Below are 24,545 nucleotides of genomic sequence, written 5' to 3' on the forward strand. Positions count from 1 at the left end.
ATGAAGTACACATGACACCTCAGAGGATTCATCTTTCTCATAAAATGGACACAGAAGCTACTCTTACAATAAATTATCTCCTTAGGAATGCAAGATCATTGAGGACCTTCTCTTGCAAAGATTCTTCTTTGTGATGAGAACACAGGCAATATTTTTTTTTGGCTTTTTTAAAGGATCACATTCCCTGCCCTCTTTAAAAGGTGCAATGCCACTAAAACCAGGAAGGGAAGGAAGGAACTACTCTTTGTTTTTCTTCCTTTTCAACCCCCTTTTTTCCTTTCAAGATTACCATCACATTCATTTGATACCTCTGACAATTTTAAAGAAGTTAGCTCTGTCTTTTCATTTACCTTTACCTGACTTCTTTCCTATGTTACATAGCTTATTCTTCAAAAGAAGGTACTGCAAATAACTGAGCCTCCTAACCTGAAATGTTCTTGTATCTATCACAGTATGCATAACTATAAGTATTAAACAGGTCCACAGCATAAAAAAGTGCAAATGAAAGTCTTAAGATTTTTTTCCTTTAATTTGATAAACCCACTAGCCAAAAATAACTGTTTTTAGGGGTAACACCATCACCTTGTCTGTTTAAGGCACTTGCTCAGTCGCACAGTAGGCAAATGAACAGCAAAGGAATCAAACCAAAGTGAAGATGAAGCTCACAAACAGATCACAACTATTCACATACTTATTGGAAAGTCATTAAACAATAAAAAGAGGTCAAATACCTAGTTTTTCAAGTAAGAAGAAAAAGTAAAAAATATAACACTTAAAGCAAGGAATGAAAGCCAAAAATGATCAAGGACTTATTTGTGAATGAAAAATGCAGTCAACAGGTAAATGATTCTAAAGCACCCACATGAAATGAAGATGGGCTGGAGTAATGCGACATATGCCAACTTACAATTGAGAAGGAATAGCATGAGTTCAGATTACAAGGGAACCACTGCTTGAAACATCAGACCACACAGTAAATGATAGAAGAGTAAATCTGAAGATCAATTTTTCCACATTTTTAATGATATAAGAGTAAGTTTGAAGATCAATTTTTCTATCATTTTTAACAGCTGTTTTACTGCCAAGGTCTGTCTCTTGCAGCTCTGTTCATGCCAGAAATCCTCTTAAAATTCCTGTGTCCATACTGTATTAATAAACATTCATATAATTCAGTTTTTGCTACCTGGCTTGCATGCATATCCTTACTTACCCGTCTTGTGCTTGTTTATCTGCCCAAGAACACTCTGCAGATTTTCTTCCTCCTGAGTCACTTCTTGCTTAAGAAGTGAAAGCTGTGCTCTCTTCTCATTACTATGGGCATTTAATTCATCCTTCTGAACACTCAAGTCTTCTAGCTGACTCTTCAGCTCCTGCTCGTGGACAAAGAGGGAAATAAAAAATGTTTAATTAACACAAGAGGGCAGACCTATGAAAAAAGTAACCACAAGATCATAGAAGCATATAAAATGAGATGGTTGGGCAATGCCTACAACCTTGACTTAGAAATGCAACATCTTTACATTGTATTGTATCCTGAGTGGGCTTGCAGCGACAAAGTGAAAGTCAACTTCTGTTGTCTGTTTGACGCAGACTCGTACACAGAGTTTAAAGAACTGGAGTGTACAGGTTAAATGGGTGCATACATTGTGTATACAGTATGTATACAAAAATGCACCTCTTAAGCATGATAAATGCCAAAGTGATGACAAATCAAGTAACGGTGGGAGAATAACTGAAAAGTTGTGAATACAGATATCTGAAACTATTTTTAGTTGAATGACCTTGCAATGTAGCATCATAAATAAAATGCACCTTTAACTTGTGCTTGAATCCAGTCTACTTTTGGTAAAGTACATTTCTCTGATGTGTTTGGGCCTGTATACATTATAGTTCATGGATTATGCTGTAGGTTTACCTGTTCTGCATCACAATCAATGTATTCTGAGAGCAAACTCATATTCTTTATGGAAAAGAACTTAGACCCAACAATGATCGTAATCAGTGTTCATTAAAGTGCTATCTGTGCTTACCTTGATCTGTCTTTGTTTTTCAAAAACCTCAGCTTCTCCCTCCTGTAGGACATCTTTGAGACAAGTGTTCTTCTGATCAATACTGTCTGTTAGCAGACGGAGTTCCTCTTTGTTCTTACCAAGTTCTCGGTCCAGTTCTATCAACTTTTCCTGCTGTATTATTACCTATAAAGTACAACAACAGCAATAACATTGGAGTAGTATACAACAATGCTTTCTCTTTAAACTAATTTTAAATGTAATAACATAATTTTAAATTAAAATTCCAGTTCAGCTTTTAACATTATAGATGAATGAATGTTGAAGGAGGGACGAGTTTTAACTTAGCAAATTTTGCAATCCACAAAAAAAAGTGGTAAAATACTGCAGACTTGAAGTTACACTAGATCTTAGGTTTCTAACAAATGTGTGATAGTGGGAGAGTTTAATATTTCAACTCAAGTAAATGGAAATTAAGAAGAAGAACGTACCTTAAAAAGGTATTGACTTTAGACACGTTAGGATCTTTTTTTTATTTTACAAGACATTGATGAAACTGACCACTGAATATTGTATATGGATTCAAAAGCTAGTTTAGCGAGGGTTCTGTAGCAGGGAGCACTCACACCAGAACTTAAAATTGCATTAATACAATTACTAGAATAGTGGTATGGAGAGAGATTACAAATATATACATATGTGTGTGTATAAATACATTTATATATATATATATATATATATATATATATATATATATATATATATGTGTGTGTGTGTGTGTGTAAAATATGTTATGAAAAAGAAGAGCTAGTAATTAAGCATTATGAGTTTATATAAATCCCCTTATCTCAGGAAGAAGCTATCCTCAGCAGTGCTCATTCTACTCAAAATGTGTGACCTAAGCTTGTCGTCTTCTTTTGTAGGTGGTTTGACTGATGTAGTAATGACTGTGGCAGTACAGACAGTGTAAGTACAGTAAACTCTCAGTTAACTGGAACTCAAGCAACCAGAAAAAAATCTAAGAAATACAGTACAATTTTTAAGTGCTACACTGTCTGTCCCCCGTACCCCCGCAGAAACATACCTTACATTTTTAGTTTTAGAGTTTTAAAAAGGAACATAGGATTAAATTCCCTCTCTCCTTAGGTGCCAGTTAACTGAGAGTTTAGTGTATGTATCTTGACTTGTAATCAGAGTGCTGCAAGAGCACTTAAAAGTTTTCTTCAAATCTGCATCAGTGTGAACCTTTTAACAATTTAAACCAGACTTGACTCAAAATGTATCAGCAGCAGAAAAGAACTGTGCATGACAGGAAGTACACCCGCAGAACCATTGTAACATGAATTAGCAGTTGGTATGTATGTCCCCATGAGCAGGGGCTACAGAAGTTTCAGAAATATGCCAAACTGGAGATATTAGAACTGGAAACCCCAGCAGTTACCCACTGCAAAGAACCATTAAAGTCAGAGCTATATAACTATGCTTCACAGTTGTTTAATTCTTGTGTATATGCAGATTAGAGCTGAAAAGGGTCCTTTTAGATTAGCTCCCTAGTTTGAGGAAACAAACATAAAACAAAAAATTGTAACTGAATTACCTCAGTGTCCACCTTTTCCAGCTCCTGTCTCTTATCTTGAATTAGATTTTCTGTCTCTTTCAATGTCTGGAGAAGCTGATCCCGCAAAGTCTCAGACAAATGGATGTCCACTTCCATTTTTTCTAAACTGCCAGATGAAATATGAAAAAAAGAAAGATAACACAAATTCATATTTTAGTTAAAGGACTTATCTGAATGCTCTTGAATTACTACTATATTTGATGCTCACGAGTAGTAAGCAGCATGTGATAAACTACCTGCACCAGTCCTACACAATGTGATGTCTATCAACACAGAACAAAATTAACTGCACTCTCAGATTCATAAAAAAAACAATTAATCAGAACTGATTAAAAGAAGAGTGCTGCCTGTAATGATTACAGCAGTACTTATCACAAGCCTGATTTAAAAACTATAAGACCACCTTCCTGTTGAGTCCTAAACATGGTTGTTTTTCACAACCATTATTGTTGCAACTAATGCAGTCTCTACTTTTCATTTTTATTGTTAATGGACTGCCATTATTGTTATACATATACTTTTTATTATTTTTAACTGCTCACCAGAATTGTACTTTCTCTGCTCATATCTACACTGAATGATCAAGACCGGTCTGTTTACCTTACAGGACTCTTTTCTTATACCACAACATTATCTATCATTAAAAAAGTCATACAGCTCAAACAATTATTTAGCTTTATTCTTCAGTTAATTAACACACATGTGCAGTCTCTACAGAACCTTGCACTTTTAAAAGGAAAATGTCTAGAAAATGACAAATTATTTCAGGACTGAAAACAAAAAAATATCTCTTATTGCTGCTATTTAGCCTTTTTCTTCTTGAGGAAAAATAGAAGTTCAGTGTTTATTGCAGTGAGGACTAAATCACATTTCTGGAATCAAATTTTCTATGTTTTTACTAGGTTTCTTTCTTGCAGCACAAGTAATATGGTGGCAGGTGGTGTACAGCTGAGCCATATTTTCTCTGTGGAAAATTATGTGCAGAATCTGCATGTCCTCTGTGTGCCCATGTGGGTTTCTGCTGGGCACTTCCCATGTCCTAAAAATGTGCAACAGGTGATCTGGCATTCTTCCAAACTGCCAACAAAGGTGTGTGTGTGTGTGTGTGTGTGTGTGTGTGTGTGTGTGTGTGTGTGTGTGTGCGCACCAAAACACACATCTTACAATGGGCCACTGCTCCACTTAAGGTCAGTTCCTCTGCCTTTTGATGGAACAGGCTCCAGTTCCCTGACAACCCTACCTTTCATTAAGCAGGTAATGAGAAGATGAATGAATTATATTTTTGTTCTTCCAACATGGAGACTCTTAACAACTAACATAATTCTTCCATCTTACATTGGTAGGTCTTTAGTTCCTCAAGACATTTCACCACAGTGACACCATACCATATCAGGTAGCATAACAGATAACACAAGGAGAGAAAATGTGGTCTAGCTTTCACAAAGTCTACATTTAAAATGATTTCTAAACAATGGCTGTATACCACAAGATTTGCAAAGCAGGGTAGTTAGCTCATTAGCTTTAAAGCTATACATCCTATATTCTACAAAAACTACATGAACTAGCTACTGACTACTGGTATGCAGGTTTATCATTAAAACATAGTTAATAATAAAGAATATAACTGCTTACTGAGAGCTTAGAAACACTTAAAAATCACTGCCAAATTGATTTAATAATATAAAACATACCATTCTGCATTTTGTCACATCTGAGATGCTTATTTTTGTTTCGTCACAGGACAGAAATATAACTGCTTGTACATCTGAACACTTATATGCATATATATTAAATATTTATGAAAATATCATCTGCATAATCATACATAAGTTTGGATAAAATATATATATTTTTCTTAATTTAGATCCTCTCACCTCACATTCATGTTGTCAACCTTTTGTGTTAGAGACTGGAACTCGGTATCTTTTGCAGAAACTACAGTATTAATCTCCTTTAAAATATTTTCCTGCTCCACCTTATGCTTTTCTAAGTCTTTGATATCAGCTTGTATGAGCCTTTAAGGAAAATAATACACAATAAATCAACTCTGACATTTCCGAACAAAATCACAATGTAAAAAGATCGGTATAAATGCTATGTGGCATTCATGCAAACACTATAGACTTAGCATTTGCAAAGAAAGCATTTCCCCTCAGTTAAAATTCTCTAACTCTGAACTGCTGCATGTGCTTCAAAACAATAATTTGCTTCAGTATAATTTGTTGCAGACTTTAATTAAATGATAAGCACTTGTAAAAAGTAAAAATGGGCAAATGACTAATGGTTCTGTATCAGTGAGAAAGTACAGTTGTATAAAATCTTACCGTAACAGTAGATGTCTTTCTCTTTACTGTTGCAGTATTCTTTACAATAGAGATCCCCTGCCAAAGGTAGCCAGATGTCCGGCCAGTATACATAAGCCTTTCGATTGTAATACGTGCGACATACGTCACACACATGCTCCCCATGCACAGCATATAGCATGAAGGTGATGTGCAAATGTAGCATCCTCTGAACTGAAAAGCCCCAGGAGGAATGGCAGTCTAAGGAGACAAACAGTAAAATGTACATCCATAAGGAGAAAAGGAGCAGGGGAGAGGAGACAGCGAGCGAATACTGCAACAGTGAAGAGAAGGACATATACTGTTATGTTAAGATTTTACACAACTGTACTATATCCTTCCATATCACTGTTGCAGTATTATTTACAACAGGGAGGGTACAAAAGCTCAGGAAGAAAGTTGGGAGGAGGAGGAAGAACCAGCAGAGCCCTCAAGAAAACCATGTAGGACAGCGCTGGCAAAACCAGCTCTAGCCCTAGAAACAACATCAAATTATAGTGCTTGGTAAAACTATGCACAGAAGTCCAAGTAGCTGCCTCAAGAATAGAATTAGCATCCAAACCTTTGAACAAAGCATCAGAAGAGGCCAGAGCCCTGGTAGAATTAGCCTTAATAGAAGAAGGCATGCTTTTCCATGAAAAGAATAATGAAACAAAATGGCTTCATATATTCAGAAAGAAATGGTTTGCTTGGAAACAGCCAAACCTAAAGACCTAGGATGAAAGGAAACAAAAAGCTGCTCAGATTTTCAAATGGCTTTATTTTTATACAAATAAAACAGTGTAAGAAACATCTGTGTGTGGAAGATTTTCAATCCTTACGTATCTAGTTAATCACTGTATATTAATCAGATCAGATAAGGGTAGTAGAAGTAGCAAACGTAAACCCGTTCTAAGTAAAAAAAAAATAAATAACAAATATATAATTTGAAATATTATACAGAATTACTAAGTAGTCAAAAGTACTACCAGAAGGGTAGACCGTCTGTCTCCAGTCAAAAATCCAAGTACACAGACCATATAATATCCAAGTTGTCTGTGCAAATCCAAGGTGTGAAGAACCTTCTCATTAGGAAATTGTGGAGATGGGAAAAAAGTGGTCAAATGAAAAGATTGATTAAGAGACAAATCATTAACCACCTTCGGCATAAAATAAGGATTTCCCAAATGATGTTGATACTCTACAAAAGGGCCTTACAGAAACAGATGCTTGGTGCCAGAGCCATGGGCTCAAGCTCAATGCCAAGAAATGTATAGTTATCCCCTTTGGGAAAAAACATGTACCCGTGAATTACCACATAGGTGGCAGTACACTAAACACGGAAAGTGTGATAAGAGACTTAGGGACACAGGTGGACAGTGGCCTCACCTTCAATAACCACATCGCCACAACAGTTAGGAAATCCTTCTATGTGGCACACCTCATCACTAAGGGCTTTTCATCCAGAAAAAAAGGAGTTCATTGTCCCACTGTACTCATCCCTCATTAGACCCATTATAGAATACAACGCCCCATTTGGTATGTACATCTCAAGACATCTGCAACAACTGGAAAGGCTGCAGAAATACCTCACTAAAGGAATCACAGGCCTAAAGCAGGTGCCCTATGCTGACCGCCTTAAAAAACTCCAGCTATACTCTGTCACATATCATCTACTCTGAGGCGATCTCTGCTTAACATACAAGGCCATGTCAAACCCAGAGCTGTTGGACATGCTACACTTAAAGAAATCCCATCCCTCAGAGCCACAGGCTCCAGGGATCTAAACCTTGTCATCACAATAAACAAAACATTCTGGAGGGATAGGTTCCTGACCCAGAGACTCCCCAGACTCTGGAATAGACTGCCCATACATGTCAAGCAGAGCACCTCTTTGGCCCTCTTCAAAAGGAACCTTGATGACTGGATGGGAGAAAGGAAATTCACCCCAGGGATCACATCAGTTGCCCTGCTAGACAGGGGTCCAGGGAAGTAAACAGTGTGGGAAGAAACAGCCAGGGAATTGTTATAGATAGGCTTGTATAAGCCCTAGGGCCGATAGCCTAGTACCAACCTATGAAGAAGAGACACCCTGTCCTTATGAAAAAACATAAAAGGAGGGACAGCCATAAGGGCTTGCACCTCAGACACCCATCTGGCTGAGGCAAGGGCCAAAAGAAGAACAGTCTTCCAAGAACAACACTAAAAGTAAGTTGAAGCTGCAGTCGCATAAGAAGCCTCAGTCAATTTTTCCAAAACAAAATTAAGGTCCAAGGAAGGGAGAAATAGGCTTCCTGGGTGGCTTAATCTGAAGGATGCCTTTCAGAAATTGTTTGACCCCAAATCTAGAAGCCAAAGGAGGAGTCAAGGCAGACAAGCAGAAACTCCTGACAGACAGGCCTTAACAGAAGAGTATGAGAACCCAGCAATGAACAAGTCGCACAAATAAGACATTACCAAAGGAACTTGCACAGTAAGTGGATCCAGGTTATGAGAAAGAGACCAGAGGGAAAATCGCTTTCATTTGGATAAATAAGATTGTCTGGTAGTGGGTTTCCTGCCCTCCTGCAGGACCTGAAACATGTCCTCAGAAAACAAAGTGCCTAAAAGGGATCAAAACCCAATCACCCACAGCGTCAGTTGAAGAGTGGAAAAGTAAAAGTGAGGATGGAAAAGAAACCCCTTGCCTTTTGTGAGAAGGTCCACCTGGTGAAGTAACTTGTGGAGACTGCTCCTGGCCAGATGAAAAAGAAGGGGGTTCCAATGTTATCTGAGAGAAAAGGTTTTGGGTGAGTCTTGTATGATTTTGTGGAGGACTCTAGGAATCACAGGAAGGGAAATGAAATTACAGAGAAACATTCACTTCCAAGGAAAAGACGTGGCATCCACCTTCCAAGCCAGAGGACTTGGGACTACGGAACAGAAGAGAGGAAGTTGTCCATTCAAAGGGGAAATAAAAATATCTAGCTGGGGAATATTCCACTGGTGGACAATATCCAGAAACACATCTCTGTGAGGCATCCATTCATGAGCTTGTGTGCTGGACCCACTCAAAGAGTCTGCCATAATATTTTGCTCCGAAGGAATGCAGACAGCCTGAAGAGTCGCTTACTACTGGACAGCTAAACCCCAGACGTGAACAGTGAGCCTACAAAGAAGGTAAGACCATGCCCCTCCCCCCTTTATTGATATATCACACCACTTTGTACTGTGACAATTCTGAGGGGCCCAAAAAGAAACATGGAATGAAAAGCCTGAAGAGCTAAAAGGAGAGCTCTCATCTCTTTGATGTTCGTATGATCTGACCTCTGATGAGGAGGCCAAAGACCATGGGTTTTGAGAGAACCGAATGAAGCTCACCATCTGAAAAGAGGTCTTGAGATGAGATTGGGGGTTGGAAAGGAAGTCCTGGGTTGAGAGAAAGCTGAAAAATCCACCACTGAAGTTTGTGCCTGAGACAAGGAAGGAAGGAAAATAGAAAATCCAGGGGATGACCATGTTTGAAGCCAGACTGACTTGAGGTATAACTGGCAGCACAGGGATAGTGGAAGCCATGAACCTGAAAACCCTGAGAAAGTCCCTGACTGTGGCTGAAGCCAGAGGAAGAAGAGATTGGAAAAGAATCATAGAACTGTAAATGCAAGGAAGAAACAGAAAGACTTCCTGAAAAGGGGATGGATGCGAGGATGTGAAGACAGGCATCCTTGAGATCCAGACATACCAAAATGCCTGAGAAAGAAGAAGAAGAGGGAACAAGGTTTGGAGGGACAACATTTGAAAGGAGGGGGATGTGATGATGTGAGACAGTGACAGCTATGCCAGAAAGAATAGGGCAGTGCATGTGTAACATATGCCAGCATAGCTAACTGGAGTTTCATAAAGAAATGTATGTCATTTGTATATCAAACTGATTTGTACAGATGCTTGTATTAAAAATGTATTTGCAAAGCTGCTTGCGTTAAAAAATGTATCAACAGTGGGTCCTGCTAGACAGAAAAGAAACATACATTTATATCAGACTGTGCTGTTGTAACTGCGGAAATGTATGTGTTAATAGAGAATGCCGGAAGGGAAGGGGTTAAGCTCAGCTCAGCTCAGCTTACCTTGAGAAAAACAGCTAGAAATTAAATGACTTGGTTTAGGCTGACACCCACCACTGCTACCAATATGTGATGGGTATCAATATGTGCTGTCCCCACACTGGGCGAGTAATCAAGGAGTCTGAATCGTCACCACTGACACTGTAGAGGGGCATGCACGTGGAATACAAATGGATACGCTCAGTATTTCCAGATGCAGACCTCTCTGCATCAAGTACAGTTTCCCTAAAGAGCACACTCAGCCCAGGGTCTGGATGTCTGTATATATGTCTCCCTCCAAATCCAAAATAAGACTCCCCACTGCTACAACTGAAGGGTTAAGTCCTCAGCCAAGTGACCATGCCAAGTCCTCCAGCACCCACCCTGTAAACCCAGTGCTTGACTGTCCCTGCCCCAAGTAGCTCACACACACACACTGACAGATTTAATTTTCACATACACACACCTGTGAAAGGCTGGCACAGGTTTACCTGTTGTGCCTCCTTCTGCCCAGAGTATAAGGTAGTTACTACTGCCACCAGACACTTCATAATCAGCTACCATAAGGCCCTTAACAAAGGGTGTCCTATTATACTGTGCAATATTAATACTAATACAAATGGCAGTAGTTTACCAAGGCCTTCTGCAGTGGCCCACACAGTGTCACCAAATAAATATAAGTACTCTAAAAGGTTAGATACTAAGGACCAGCCACAATAAAAGTTTTAAATATATTTAATAATTAATAATAGAAGAACATGAAAATACTGAATATATATTCACAGTAAACCACAGAGTTCAAATCCCAGAAAATATTGTAAACAACATTGATGGGCAGACTCATACAAATAAAGAAAAATAATCTGTAACCTAAGCTTCACTATATTCCTGACTGAATCTAAAGTAATTTACTGTTCCCTAATAACTTACTTGGGCAAGTTAGGATGAAATATGTGAGCAGCCTTTCTAGTCAGGCTCCCAAACAGAATACTCTAACCTGTGAGATTACTCCCTGTAAAGTATAACATCCAATATGACAAGAAGAATGACCTCATCTGGTCACCTGACTCTAGGTTTCCACAATACCTCCTTTTGAAGTTTGAGAAAGGACTGTAGCAGACAGATACAATACACATTTAGAGCTTTATGGCAATGCCTAGGAGTCAGAAACATTTACAACACTTCCCCCCCTTCTTTAAAAAAGCCAACAGATAATGGCTACTCCCAGCCCTGCCATCTCCAGGCCTACTCAGCAATGTGGTGTGCCATTCAATGATTTAACAGCTCATTTACATTTCCCTTATTTTTCTTAAAATAAGCCAGCTAGTTAACCATTGCTGTACCAGTGTCCTCTATTAAAACATATACATTTAATTCAGACACCATAATACATATACATTTCTCTTCATTTCAACAGGGTGCACTGTTGATACATTTTAACACAATTAACACAAGCAGAGCTCAGAAATGCATTTTCAGCACAAGCATCTGCACAAATAAGCCTGCTATACAAATGACAATATAATTATTTCCAAAATTCCAGCTAGCTGAGCTGGCACAAGTCATACATCTACTGCCCTACTTCTCCCTGGCATGGCTGGCGTTACCTCCCATTGTCGCATAGGCCATAAATATTTTATCTCACAGCCCTCAATGCAGCCAGAGATGCAATGTCTAGGAAAAGCCTGGGCTCTTATTGTCCTTAGTGGTGAGCTAATTGCTACCCTGGGATGCCAGAGAACGGCTGGTTAGTTTCTATATGAAGGATGACAGTATTGGCACTTACAGTCTCCAGATGCCTTAGCAAAGCTCTTGTTGTGTAATGTGAAACATCTGTGCTAGATCCTGGTTCAGCTTCCAGCCAGGGGGTTGTGTGAGAACCACAGAATCAGGTGACCAGATGTAATGACATTCAATAGCCAAGACTGAAATTATGTTAGATATTAGTGAGAGATGTGAGAGGACACTCAGTACACATCCACTTCATCTTACCTTGTTTTTGTACGTAACTGACAAATTACTGTTCCCTAGTTATGTTAATTAGAAAATATAGTAAGATTAGATAAATACTGTTTTTCTGTATCTGTCCGAGTCTTTCCATCTGTGTTATTTTTTATAGTTCTTGTGAACTGAAACTTCTGATGTTTATTGTAAACAAATATTCAGTATTTTTATATTTAATATTTTAATATTTATGATTAAATATATCTAAACCTTTCATTGGGCTGGCCTTTTAGTAAAACGTTTAACATTTGAGAGTAATTGCATTTATTTGCTGGCACTCTGTGTGTGCTTCATGCTCCTGAAAGTCTCGCTGCTTGGTTAACATTACCATTTCTATAAGTATTAATTTTACTGAGAGTAATTGGGTACCCTGATAACAACCTTAAAGTAGCTGGATGGTGACAGAGACTCTAACTTATAGTCTGTGCATAGGGGGCATAGTGAATAAATCTGTGCCAGCCTTTCCCAGGTGTGTGTGTGTGTGTGTGTGTGTGTGTGTGTGTGTGTGTGTGTGTGTGTGTGTGAGAAAATCAAATCTCAGAGTGTGCGCGCCTATGTCAGCTACTTGGAACAGGGACACAGAACACAGATTTCTGCAGACAGAAAGGTGAAGTCTTATTTGGGGCCTGGAGAGGAAAACCCAGCCCCAGGTCTGGAGTGTGCTCCCATTGTGCTCTTAAGGGAAATTGTGCTTGGTGCAAATAGCTGCATCTGAAAATACTGTGTGTATCCATTTTTGTTCTAAGTGAACATTCTCCACCTGTGTAAGTAGTGAGGAGTGAGGCTCCTTGATTCCTGGCCCAGAGGAGGGACATCACAGGGACTTTAGAAAGGTGTTGAGCTGAGAAAGATCCAGAACTGGCCTCCAGGTGCCTTCCTTTCTGGGAACCAGAAACACCCTAGAATAAAACCCCTTCCTTTCCTGGGCACAAGTGGAATGGTGCCCTGGTCTAGAAGAACCTAAAGCACCTTTGAAAAGAAAAGGAAGCTGTTCCTGAAGAGGTTGTGAGATGTCCAGAAAGGGAGGAAGAGATTTCCACACCTTGAAATACCCCTAGCAGATGATGGACAAAACCCAAGAGTCTTGAGTGATCATGTGGAGACAGGTGAATGATGCCAGCCTAGCCAGATAGAATTTTATAGATAATGCTGTCATTTGTAAATGGTAATATAAGCCACAGGCTTGTTCTGTTAAATGTAAATGTGAAAAGACTGTATTGGATGTTGAACTGCAAAATGTAACAGTGCAATCTGCTATAAGAAAGCTGATAAGTCAAGCATTTGATGACTGTCCTTGATCTCAGGGCCTGGAGCCGAAATGTCTGGATGAAGAAATTCTTGCTTTTGTTTTGAGACTGGAGTTAATTGCTAGAATTTGCATGTATAATGTATTTTATTGCTCTGGCATCCTGACCAGCTACAAGATCAAATGAGCTGTTACACTCTGAGCTTCTGTTAGCCTGGGAAACAGAAAATAATGATGTAATCTGAAATGAGTCAGTGATACTGTGTTATCAAATTAAGGACAGAGAGAGACTCAGAGCATTTAGCATTTGTCTTGAGAACATCCAACACAACAATATTTGCCTGTATTCTATATGTAAGTTTATTTTAGAACTGTGTTTTCTCTTAGCTATAGCTAGGAAATAGGAAGATTAGTTTTTTTTTTCTGTACTGAAACCAGAACTTTTCTACTGTATTATTTTAAGCATTTCTCTGTGATCTCTGAACTCCTGACTAGCACTGTGTAGTAAGAAGTATTGCCATGTGTTTTTATTATTTATTATTAAATATTTTTAAACCTTTCAACTGTGGCTGTTTTGTGTAAAGATAATTTAAGCTTGAGTACATTGCATGTATATACTGATAATGTCCAAGTCACTCCAAAGAAGCCTTGCTGCTCAGTCACACTTACCAGTTGGATAATAACATTGCACAGTAATAATTGGACACCCTTTGTTAAGGGCCTTTTTAGTAGCTGATATTAGTGGGTGGTGACAGCTGGTACTACCTTTTACACTGGGCAGAAAGGGGGCACAGCTGGAGAATCTGTGCTAGCCTTCCCCTGGAGTGCCTGTGTGGTTGTATATAAACTTTTATCTCAAAGTGTGTGTGGTCAGCTACTTGGGCAGGGACATGAAGCATTCGTTGGACAGAGAGGGTGCTGGAGGTTTTAGCTTGCCCACTAGGCTGAGACCTGGACCCTAGAGCTGTGCCAGTGGAAAGTCTTATTGGGGATCTGGAGAGAAAGGGAGAAACCAACCCCAGACTGACTGTGATCTCTCTGTCTGCTCTTAAGGGAAATTGTACTTTACTGTATGTGTATTTATTATCCTCCACTATGCGGACGCCCCTCACTGGTGTTAGTGGTGAGGATTTAGGCTCCTTGATTGCTGGGCCAGTGCATGGGAATCACAGACTCAACTAATTTGGAAGGGACAGGGAAAGATGAAGGGACAACGGAACCTGGCCAAGAGAAAAGAGAAGCAAACTGTCAGATGGAACCTAGTTTGTCTAAAAAGTAGGCTTCTGAGAATTATGGGTCTCTGTAGACTTAGCTGGGGGTACATACCTAAAACCTGGCTTACCTTTGGGTGGAGCACAAGACTGCCTGCAAAGAAAAGCAGATTTGGAAGGATATTTCCTCTGAAAATTAGCGATAGGAGAAAACAAAAACATGTTTCATCTCCTGCAAGGCCTTGGTATTGTCATGGAGGGAATTAAAAAATTCAGCAATAGTAAGACCAAAAAGATTTTTATCTTCAAGAAGAGCATCCAAAATTTTGAAGCCAAAAGTAACGTCTCAGAAAAGAACCAAATGCATCAGCCCTAGAAGCATCATCATTTGCATCATACCTACACTTAATGGAGTGCCGAGTCACTTGAGATGTAGAACCCAACAAAGAAAGAGTAAAGGGATGGGGGTTAGGAGGACAGAAAGTTGTGGAAGAATAAAAATGGACAACACAGATGCATCATTATGGTGAGAACATAAATTTTGTATCTGATGTTGTCAATTTCATTTCATTCCTCAACTGAAAGGACAGAGAGAGATGAACCTTGGGTGGACCTCATGGAAGGATATTTCACAGTACTGTGGAGCCAAAGGTACTTCTGTTTCATGGAACCAAACCCAACTTTTAATGAGCAATAAAAGTATGCGCATTGGACCAAGTGGCAGTGGTACAAATGTCATCTGTTGAAGTTCTTGACCAAAAAGCTGAAGAGTCAGCCATAAACCTCGTGGAATGTGTTTTAGGGGGCCTTAGGCAAAGACAGCCCTCTTTGGCTGTAGACGATGGATATAAAATCAGTTAACCATTTGGCTAAGGTTTAGAAACTGCCATGCCCATGAAAAGGATACATACAGCTGGTAAGTTTTCCTGAAATCTTTGGTTCACTGGAGACAGAATCAAAGTTGTCTGTGTACATCCAAAAGGTAAAGCATGTATTCTCTCTTATTAGAGAAATTTGGGAAGAAAACTGGGAGGTTAATAACTTGATCAATACAGGACATTCAAGTCGTCCTGGCCAAGAAAGACAGGTTAGTATGTAAGAAAACAATATCCTTAAGCAAAAACAGGTAGCAAAGTTTACAGGAAAGAGCGAGGAGTTTGGATACTCATAACAATTAGAAAAACAGTTTTTCAGGATAAAAACTTTAGGTCTGTCTTGACTGAAGGTTCAAAGGGGTCTTGGGTTAGACCTTGAAACAGGACAGCTAAATACCAAGGCAGAGTAGAGTCCTTGATTGCAGGACTAAGTAAGAAGGTTCCTTTCAGAAAGGCCTTATACAACCTAGGAGAAGCTAAGGAAGAATAATGGAAGTTTGAAATGGCAGCTAACTGCACTTTAACAGAAGAGAAACTAGCCCCCTCATGAAAAAATGAAGATAAAACTGAAGGACTGCTGGTACAAAGGCAGAAAAGGGGTCCAAATTGTGAGGGCCCAAACTAAGAAATTGCTTCCACTTGCTTTTGTAAATTTTTCTAGTAGAATTCTTTTGAGAGGACAACAAAATATGCTGGACTGGGGAGGAAGGCCTGCTCTGTCTAGCCATCAGTGGAACTGAAGAAACAATGCAGTCAGCTTGAGTTCTATTATGTCTGGATGAGAGATCCCTGTCAGTTGAGACAGAAGGTCTGCATTGTGGTCCAGTATTCAGGGGCAGATACAGAAGATGAGCCCACAGGAAGGGAAACCAAATTTGATGAGACCAAAAAGATGCAATGAGGATAGTTCTGCTTTTCAACCAGTATGATTTCTGTACGATTTTGGCGATTAGAGGTAATGGTTCATAGGTAGGTACTAGGATATTGGCCCTAGGGCCTATATAAGCCTAGCCAAAAAGGTACTCTGGCTTTCGCCACCCAAGAAAATTATTTTCCTGTGCCCCTGTCGAGCAGAGCCACAGAAGTGATCCCCAGGGTGAATTTCCTATCTCCCATTAAATCATCAAGTTTTTCTTGAATAGTGCCAATGAAGAGCTTTGTTTGATATAGACAGGTAGTTTGTTCCAGAGTATGGGAAGTCTCTGGGACAGGAATCTATCCCTCCAGCATGTTCTGTTTATTGTTGTGACAAGGTTTAGGTCCCTACAGCGTGTAGCTCAGAGGGATTGGGATTTCTTTAAGTGGAGCATGTTCAACAGCTCTGGGTTTGACATAGCTTTGTATGTTAGGCAGAGATCGCCTCTGAGTAGGTGACATGCGACGGAGTAAAGGTGGAGTTTTTTTAGACGGTCGACATAGGGCATCTGTTTGAGGCCGGTAATCCTGTTTGTGAAGTATTTCTGTGGCCTTTCCAGTTGTTGTAGATGCCTTGTGAGGTACATACCAAAAGGGATGCTGTGTTCCATAATGAGTCTAATGGGTGACGAGTAGAGGGGAACAATGACCTCTTTTTTCCTGGATGAGAAACCTTTTGTGATGAGGTGTGCCACATAGAAGGATTTCCTGACTACTGTGTCGATGTGATTATCAAAGGAGAGACTACTGTCTACCTGTGTCCCAAGGTCTCTTATCATACTTTCAGTGTTAAGTAGACTACTGCCTATGTGGTAGTTCATGGGTACAGAGTTTTTACCAAAAGGGATGACAATGCACTTTTTGGCACTGAGCTTGAGGCCATGGCTTTGCCACCAGGCATCTGTCTCAGTGAGGCCCTTTTATAGGATGTCCACATGGTTAGGAGTTTCAATTATGGCTCCTAGTTTGCAGTCATCTGTGAACTTCGTTAGCCAAAGACCTTCTGTGTTACCCTGTACTTCAGAGAAGTAGATACCAACTTTCTTGGGTGGCGTAAGCTATGGAACTTTGTTGGCTAGGCTTACATAGGCCCTTAGGCCGATAGCCTAATACCTACCTATGAACCTAAGAGAGGACCCAGGAGTGAACCCTGTTGTACTCCACTTGTCACGGGTATGAAGTCGGATTTGGAGTCTGCTACTTTCACAGTGTGGGTTCTGTCAGTGAGCCAGTTGGCAACCCATCTTGTGACATAGGGATTTATACCTAGGTTAGTGAGTTTATCTATAATTCCAGAGTGGGGGATGGTGTTGAAAGCCCTGGCATAAAGGAGAGAGGGGGACCACTTGTGAACTACAGCATCTCTCGGTGACTCCCCCCTGAGTGGGGACCTTGGCAAAGAACCTGTTGCACTTGTTGAGGGAAGAAGCAAAAAGGTTGCAGCATGGCTGAACACACTGATGGAGGATTCTCTCCACTACTTTGATACTGAGTGACCACTTCTGAGGCATCAGAATGGACTTGCTTAGTTTGTCCACAAGCAGGCTTGCTTTCCCCAGTATGTGCACTGCTATGAGAAAATGGCTGGAAAAGATCACCCACTACCATACATTCACTGCTTCTTGACATAGTGCATAAGATCTGGTTCCCCCATTTGCTGATGTACCAGACTACAGAAATAATATATTGTCCATTTGAATCACAGTCGTCCCAGATGGAAGAGTGCCTTGAAAGGCCTGCAACGCTAAAGGACCCCTCTCATTTCCAGGACACTGATATGCACATTGGCCTCTTCTAGGGGCCATGTACCTTGGACTGTTCTTCCCAACTAAAGACCCCTCACCCCAGCTGGGAGGTGTCCATGGTCACCATGGCTGCCAGCAGTGGAAGAACAAATGGATGGCGTAGAGAAACTTTGTCTGAGAATATCTACCACAGAAGATATTTTTTGCACGTTTGAGTGATCCTGACTGGGGCGAACATGGGCTACTGAAGAATAGACCACTGTACAGACTGAGTCCATTACAGAACCCACATATGAAATCTGGCTAGAGGAATCACAGTGACTGCTGCTGCCATGGACACTAACATTTGTAAGATTAGATGTGCTGGACGGGAAGAATGTGAGATCAATTTCATGACCTGGGATCTGAGTGTTCGTACTCTTAAGGGAGAAGTGACACTACCTGAATGACTGTGTCTAGAAGAGCACCTATAAGCTCCAGATTCTGTGAGGGTGTGAGGTAAGGCTTGGTGTAGTTGACTGTGATGCCTAAATAAAGACAAAATTGGAGGAAGTAGTCCATTACTTTTAAAAGCAAAAACTTGTTGGGACAGTTGTGTAGGTACGAAAACACCCTGACTCTCAGCAGTCTCAGTTGAGGTGCTACCACTGCTGTGCATTTGGTGAACACCTTGGTGCCTGTGGTATGGCCAAAGGGCAGTGCTCTGAAATGATAATGACTGGCTACCAGCTGAAAGCACAGCTATCTTCTGGAGTGCCTGTTCATTCTGATGTGACAGTAGGCATCCTGAAGATCTATCGAGCACATCCAGTCATCCTTCCACAGCAGAGGTGAAATGGACTGAACCATGACCATCTGGAACCTTGAATTATTCAAGTATTGATTTAGATTGGTGAGTTCCAGAAAGAGTATCAAGTCCCAAGTCTTCTTTGGCACTAAAAAGAATCTTGAGTAGGTTCCGAATCCTATCTTATCTGGGGGACCTCCTGGAGGGCTCTTTTTCAAGCAGCTTTTCTATTTCCAAGGCTGCTGCCTCCCTCTGATTGGGTGGAACACTGAGAATTATTTTCATTTTTGAAAGGGGAGTTTGGGAAATGGTATAAAATGACCTCTGGTTATAACTGTCTGAACCCAAGAATCTTTTGTGATGGATGCCCAAGTTTCATGGTGCAGAGACAAGTGCCCCCAAATGCCTCCAGAGAATAGCAGCCAGGCAATCTTTCAGCACTGCTGGTATGGTTTATCTGAGAAAGAATCCTGGAAACCCTGGTTCTGCAGGCCACCTCTGCCATGGGGGGCGGCATCTTCCGCTAAGAGAGAACCATCTCCTCGTGAATCATAGAAAGGAATCTGGGACTTGTGAACTCACATTTTCCTGCCTCCTAGTTGATTCCAGGAAAAAGATCTCAGGAGTAAAAAAAAAAAAAATGGATCCCAATGGCAAAAAAGGTCTTAACATCTTGCTCACTTCTGGAGAGCATTTTCTTCACATTTGGGCCAAACAAGGAAGTTCTGTCAAAAAGAAGCACTCATGAAAGAAGACTTGAAGGGCTCCTCAAAATCACATAGGCACATCCAGGCATATCTCCTGATGGTTATGCCTGAACCTGTCACCTTGTGAGGTACCCTCTGCAGTGTGGGATATCATCCTCCTGGATGCATTAGATAGGACTGGAAGGTGGCCAGTCATGAAGAGGTCTTATGCTGTTCCTCCACAGACAAGGACCCAGAAAGAGATTTAGAGAGTGCGCCAAATAATTAAATGACCGAAGGACAAAGGTCGTTGAAGCGCACACACTTATCAAATCTGTCTAAGGCCCTAGGCTCCCTGTTAGGGGGCTCAACAGATGAGCTTTGCTCTGTGTGCTCCTTCTTAGTGACTGCTGCCAGAATCTTGGCATCTGCCAGGACCCCCCTTACTCCAGTGTGTTTTGTCTGTTAACAGGGACTAAAATTCTTTATGAGAGACAGAAAATAGGCTCCACAGTTCCCAGCCCTTTCCATGCACAGCATAAGACAAGGTCTAGTTGCTCATCAGCAAGAGATGTCACCCAAGATGCAGCCGGGCCAGACCTGAAAGCCTCCAAGAACACCAACTCTTCCTGGGAAGGACTGTCAGAAATCCAACCACCTTTCTGTTTTAGAAGTTCTAGTATTTCTCCAAAAGAGATGTTCTCAGATGTAGATCTAGGGGACCTCTCCCCTTCATCAAAGTCAGTGTCCTCAGTGAGAGATTCCTAGGGAATCCAAGTATTTCCTTTTGCATGTTCTCTTCTGGGGGACCTCATCAGTGGGGTGGTTTGGTGAGGTATTGGAAGTGAGCGGGACGTCCTGAGGGACTGACTGGAGACTTGAGTTGGTTGATTGTCCTAGTGGAACAGAAGGGATAGGCTCAGAACTAAGACCTGATGCTGGTAAAGAAATGGGATCTATGGGGGGGGGGGGCAAGGATAGCCTCTTTCTAGCCAAAGAGAAGGCCCTCTCCACTATCTCAAAGGCAGAGGGCCTAGGTGAAACACAGGCTGGCAGCACCACAGCCAAAGTCCCCTGTGCCAATGACCCATGAATCCCCCCTCCCAAGGATGGCATCACACCTGACCTGTTCATTGTCAAAGCACCAAGAGGCAAATATGGCTCTGATAACTTCAGAGTTGACCTCAACCCCCTGGAGTCAGTGCCGATACTTTAGCTCCAATAGCCCTTCTGCTCAGAAAGGAATGGAGCTGTAAGGCTCAAGGAAGTGGTAAGAGTCACAGAATGACCTGTCTTCATATCAAATGGGGACACCCACAAGGTTCTCGGATCCAAGGGCTCTGAAACCAAGTGATGGATCAGAGAAGGAGATATTAATTGAGAGTCGGAAGGGGCTTTTCTGAAATCTTTGATAGGGGCTTGGTGGTTGCAGCTGAACCAGATGTGCAGTCCACAGATCCTTTTCTGGTATCCTTATCTTTAGGAGCAGATTTAGGCTTCCCTTTCTCAGACCTCTTGGTGGGGGTTTTGAGAAGACGAAACAGAAATCAGAAGGCTCTTCAATATTAACTTATTTATGCTTCACTTATAGCTCTGCAGTTGCAACCTTCACAGACAGTGCAGTCAGTATCTAACTAGGCAGTGCCCAAGCAATAAACATATTCCGTGTGGGCATCAGAGTTGGGAATCTTATGCCTCCATGAAATGCATTTCTTTAACCCAGTCAGCTTGTAAGAAAAAAATGCTATACTTGATCTAAACCAAGAAACTGAGAGTGATAATTAAGGTAGGAAAGAAGAAATGTTTTATATATATACATATATATATATATATATATATATATATATATATATATATATATATATATACACACACACACACATATATGTATATATTTATATATATATATATATATATATATATATATATATATATATGCAGAAGAGAGGGTACCAACAAAGGAATACCATCTAAAGGGTAGAAAATAGGGAGGAAAAAAGGTAAAAGTACCAACAGTGGTAATAAAAGGAATATTCAAGCATTAGGTATGAAAAAGGAGGTATTGCCTGACGGACAAAACCCAAAAAAAACAATCGAAGATAAGGGAGGTCAGGTGAGGAAATTCAGAAGATGATAAAAATGTAATAAAAAATTTGACAAAAGACTTACAACCCTGACAAAAAATAAATGATTGTTCGAGAGAGAAGGATCCACATCAGAAAGATATGATGGCAAACAAGATATATGGTAGGTTAGGTTAGTGGGGCACTATGGGTAAAGGAAGGAGCTCAAAAGTTGGATCTGAGAAACTGGCAAAAGTGGCTAGGTTGGAACCTGTCAGTTAAAGAATGAATGAAAATTACATCAGATTACAAAAAAAAAATAATAATAACCCCTGGACAGGGGAAATCACCACCAAATGGTAATGTGAGGAGTTCTGCAACTGGTAAAAAAGAAGAATACATGGGTGAATTAGGGCCAGGAGGACTGGATGGTCAAGCTTTTCAAGGTATGTTACATGAGGGCGATAATTAACTACTACCATCACTATTCAATAAACTTACTATTGTCACTACCACAGGACAGGACAAGAGGGAAAGGACACTGGAGTGTACACTTGTGCAAATTATATCACTTACTCAGACAAAATGTGATACTGGCTAACACTTTGTCAAGTCACCCGATGTAGGATACTGTCACAAACACCACCCTTGTGAAAACATTTTGATAAAAAGCCAGAAAGACTAAAGCATGCATGCAGAATTCTCCACTACAGACACTCTGTATGACTCTATTACACTAAGGCAGGAGCTTCAGAAGACTTCATCATTATAATGACACAGACAAAATAAAGGCATTTCGGAAGCCAGCAACAAATGTAGTGCAGTGTCAACAAATGAAGCCATAGAGAGACAAAAATACTACACCAGTATCTATATAAAGACTGAAACAACCTATATAAGACACTTCTAAATACTACACTATTCTAAATAAAATTTTAATCTGCAAAAACTTAATTTACAAAATCAAAGGGGGTATCATCTTTCAAATAAAGTGACATATAACAACAAGCACATAAAATCTGAAGCTATAAAGATAGGACAGTTCAAGGGAGACAAGAGAAAGTACTACTTCACAGGAACACTTGAACCAAACAGTCTTTTAAGGGAAGACATAGGAGAAAAATAACTACTAAGACATTAACACTGGATAAGGTAATCTGCACACAATTCTTAGGAGGGGTGAGAGAAAAGGTGGTAATAATAATAATAATAAAAAAAAGCTAATGGCAAATAAGATCTGTAGATATCCAGTAGAAAAAGTAACATGTAGACAAAAAACAAAATGGTAAACAAACTAAAATAAAACTAAAATAGGCTGAGTGGGACAGCTGATCCTTAGAGCAGTAGCTAGTTATTCTGGCACTCAGTGCCATCCTCTGATGTAATGCTCCTAATTTAAGAAAAAAGGTCAGTTCTTCTCAAACCATGCATTCAAGCATGCGCCTTGAGGAGAACAGAGAAAAAGAGGGACAGAAGGGTAAAAAAAAAAAAAAAAAAAGAAGCTCTGCTCCCCAGTCTGGCAAATTGATGTTATTAATGTAAGGAGCAAGCCAGGTCCACTGTTTTCAGGGAATGAAAAAAGCTTTTCTTAAATTGTAGTAAAACAGCAATTTGCTACAATTTATGACACATATGGTGCTAAAATGCTTCAATTCAAACCTAAAGAAAAAAAAGCTCTTTAATTTTAAAGTGTAGCAAACTGGTTGCTACATTTATATCATGCAACTGTTCCAGTTTATGCAAGAGACAGTGTGCTAAAGCACTGCTTCAGTTCAGACCACAAATGCAATACCAGCATTAATGAATGCTGGCAATACACTTAAGATCTGAGGAAACCCCTAAAACTTTGCACCTGAGTTGGTTGTCCCCTTTGCCACACCCTATTAACACTTCTGGTCCTTATCTGAATTCAGAGTCTACGTTCTGAGAGAAAGCTCATGAAAAACAGTCAAATTACATGGCTTTTAAGTGAAATTATGTCCTAACAACTCTGCCATTTAACATCTGTCCATCTGGCTGGCTATTTTATCACCTGTCAAAAAGCAAGTAAGTGGGCGGGTCTGTGAACCCTTTTCAATCAGAAGTAAGGCTATAAGGGCAAGGGTAAAAACACTGCATGACAATCTAGTACAGCCAATTTAACAATATCTTTCTGGAATGTGCAAGGTAAATAGTGTCTGGAGTAAACAACTCATGCAGCATGGGGGCAAGTACAAATGCCACACAACGTGCTTTGTCACAAATAAATTCCAAACCCTGGAGATGTAAGATAGATTTCACACCACACAGCCACCATGCTGACTGCAATGAGCACCTAAAGACTCATTTCTCCTAAGAACTAATGGTAAGGAAAAGTCTAATCACTGCATCCCTTAGGGTTCAGGTGAATAGAGTATACAGCTAAAAGTTTACCTCTTACTGAAAATCGAAGGTCTGGTTAGAGGTTACAGACCATTAAAGGGTGAAGGCCAGATGGCTCAGAAAATCATTTACATCTCCGGCCTTGCTCTGGACACATTATCCTTGACCCCTTTTTGTTTGCCAATAAGTGCATGCAAAGAATGCTTAAACTGATGACCTTTCGACATTCTTCTTATTGATGTTTCTGGAGGTATAAATAGTAAGGAAGCAACAGTGGTGGAGAGCAGCACTATAAAACCACTGACAGTCTCTACTCTGTATCTGAAGACAACATGGATGCTCTGTAGGTTCTGAAAACTCACATCTGACTTTTCTTTCTCTTCTGAACACAGCAGTTTTTAAAGTAACTGCAAGAATGACAATGTGACAGACAGGAAATAACAGCAGACTGCAGTAGCATGCATCTCCTTTAAATGAAATGAATGGGAAATTGATATAAACAAAATTATTCTGTCCCCTTAACACAGGCAGTGTTTTTTTTCATACCGAATGCAGAGCAACAGTAGATATTCCTTTTGGTTGAGGATGCACTTTAGGATTCTTCTCAAAATCCAAGGCTTACGAA

At 40.2% G+C, this 24,545-nt stretch overlaps 1 protein-coding gene across 1 annotated transcript in view; it reads right to left on the minus strand.

Annotated features, from left to right (window-relative positions):
* Positions 1-24,545, minus strand: part of CNTRL (centriolin) — a 4,034,091-nt gene that overhangs the window by 1,269,727 nt on the left and 2,739,819 nt on the right. Inside the window, 4 exon segments of the mRNA XM_044058259.1 lie at positions 1,211-1,370; positions 2,031-2,195; positions 3,607-3,733; positions 5,502-5,642. Of these exon segments, the coding sequence (XP_043914194.1) occupies positions 1,211-1,370; positions 2,031-2,195; positions 3,607-3,733; positions 5,502-5,642 (593 nt within the window).

This window comes from Protopterus annectens, chromosome 16.part0 (genome assembly GCF_019279795.1).
Source record: "Protopterus annectens isolate FY-2018-M chromosome 16.part0, PAN1.0, whole genome shotgun sequence".
In the NCBI taxonomy this organism is placed as follows: Eukaryota; Metazoa; Chordata; order Ceratodontiformes; family Protopteridae; genus Protopterus; species Protopterus annectens.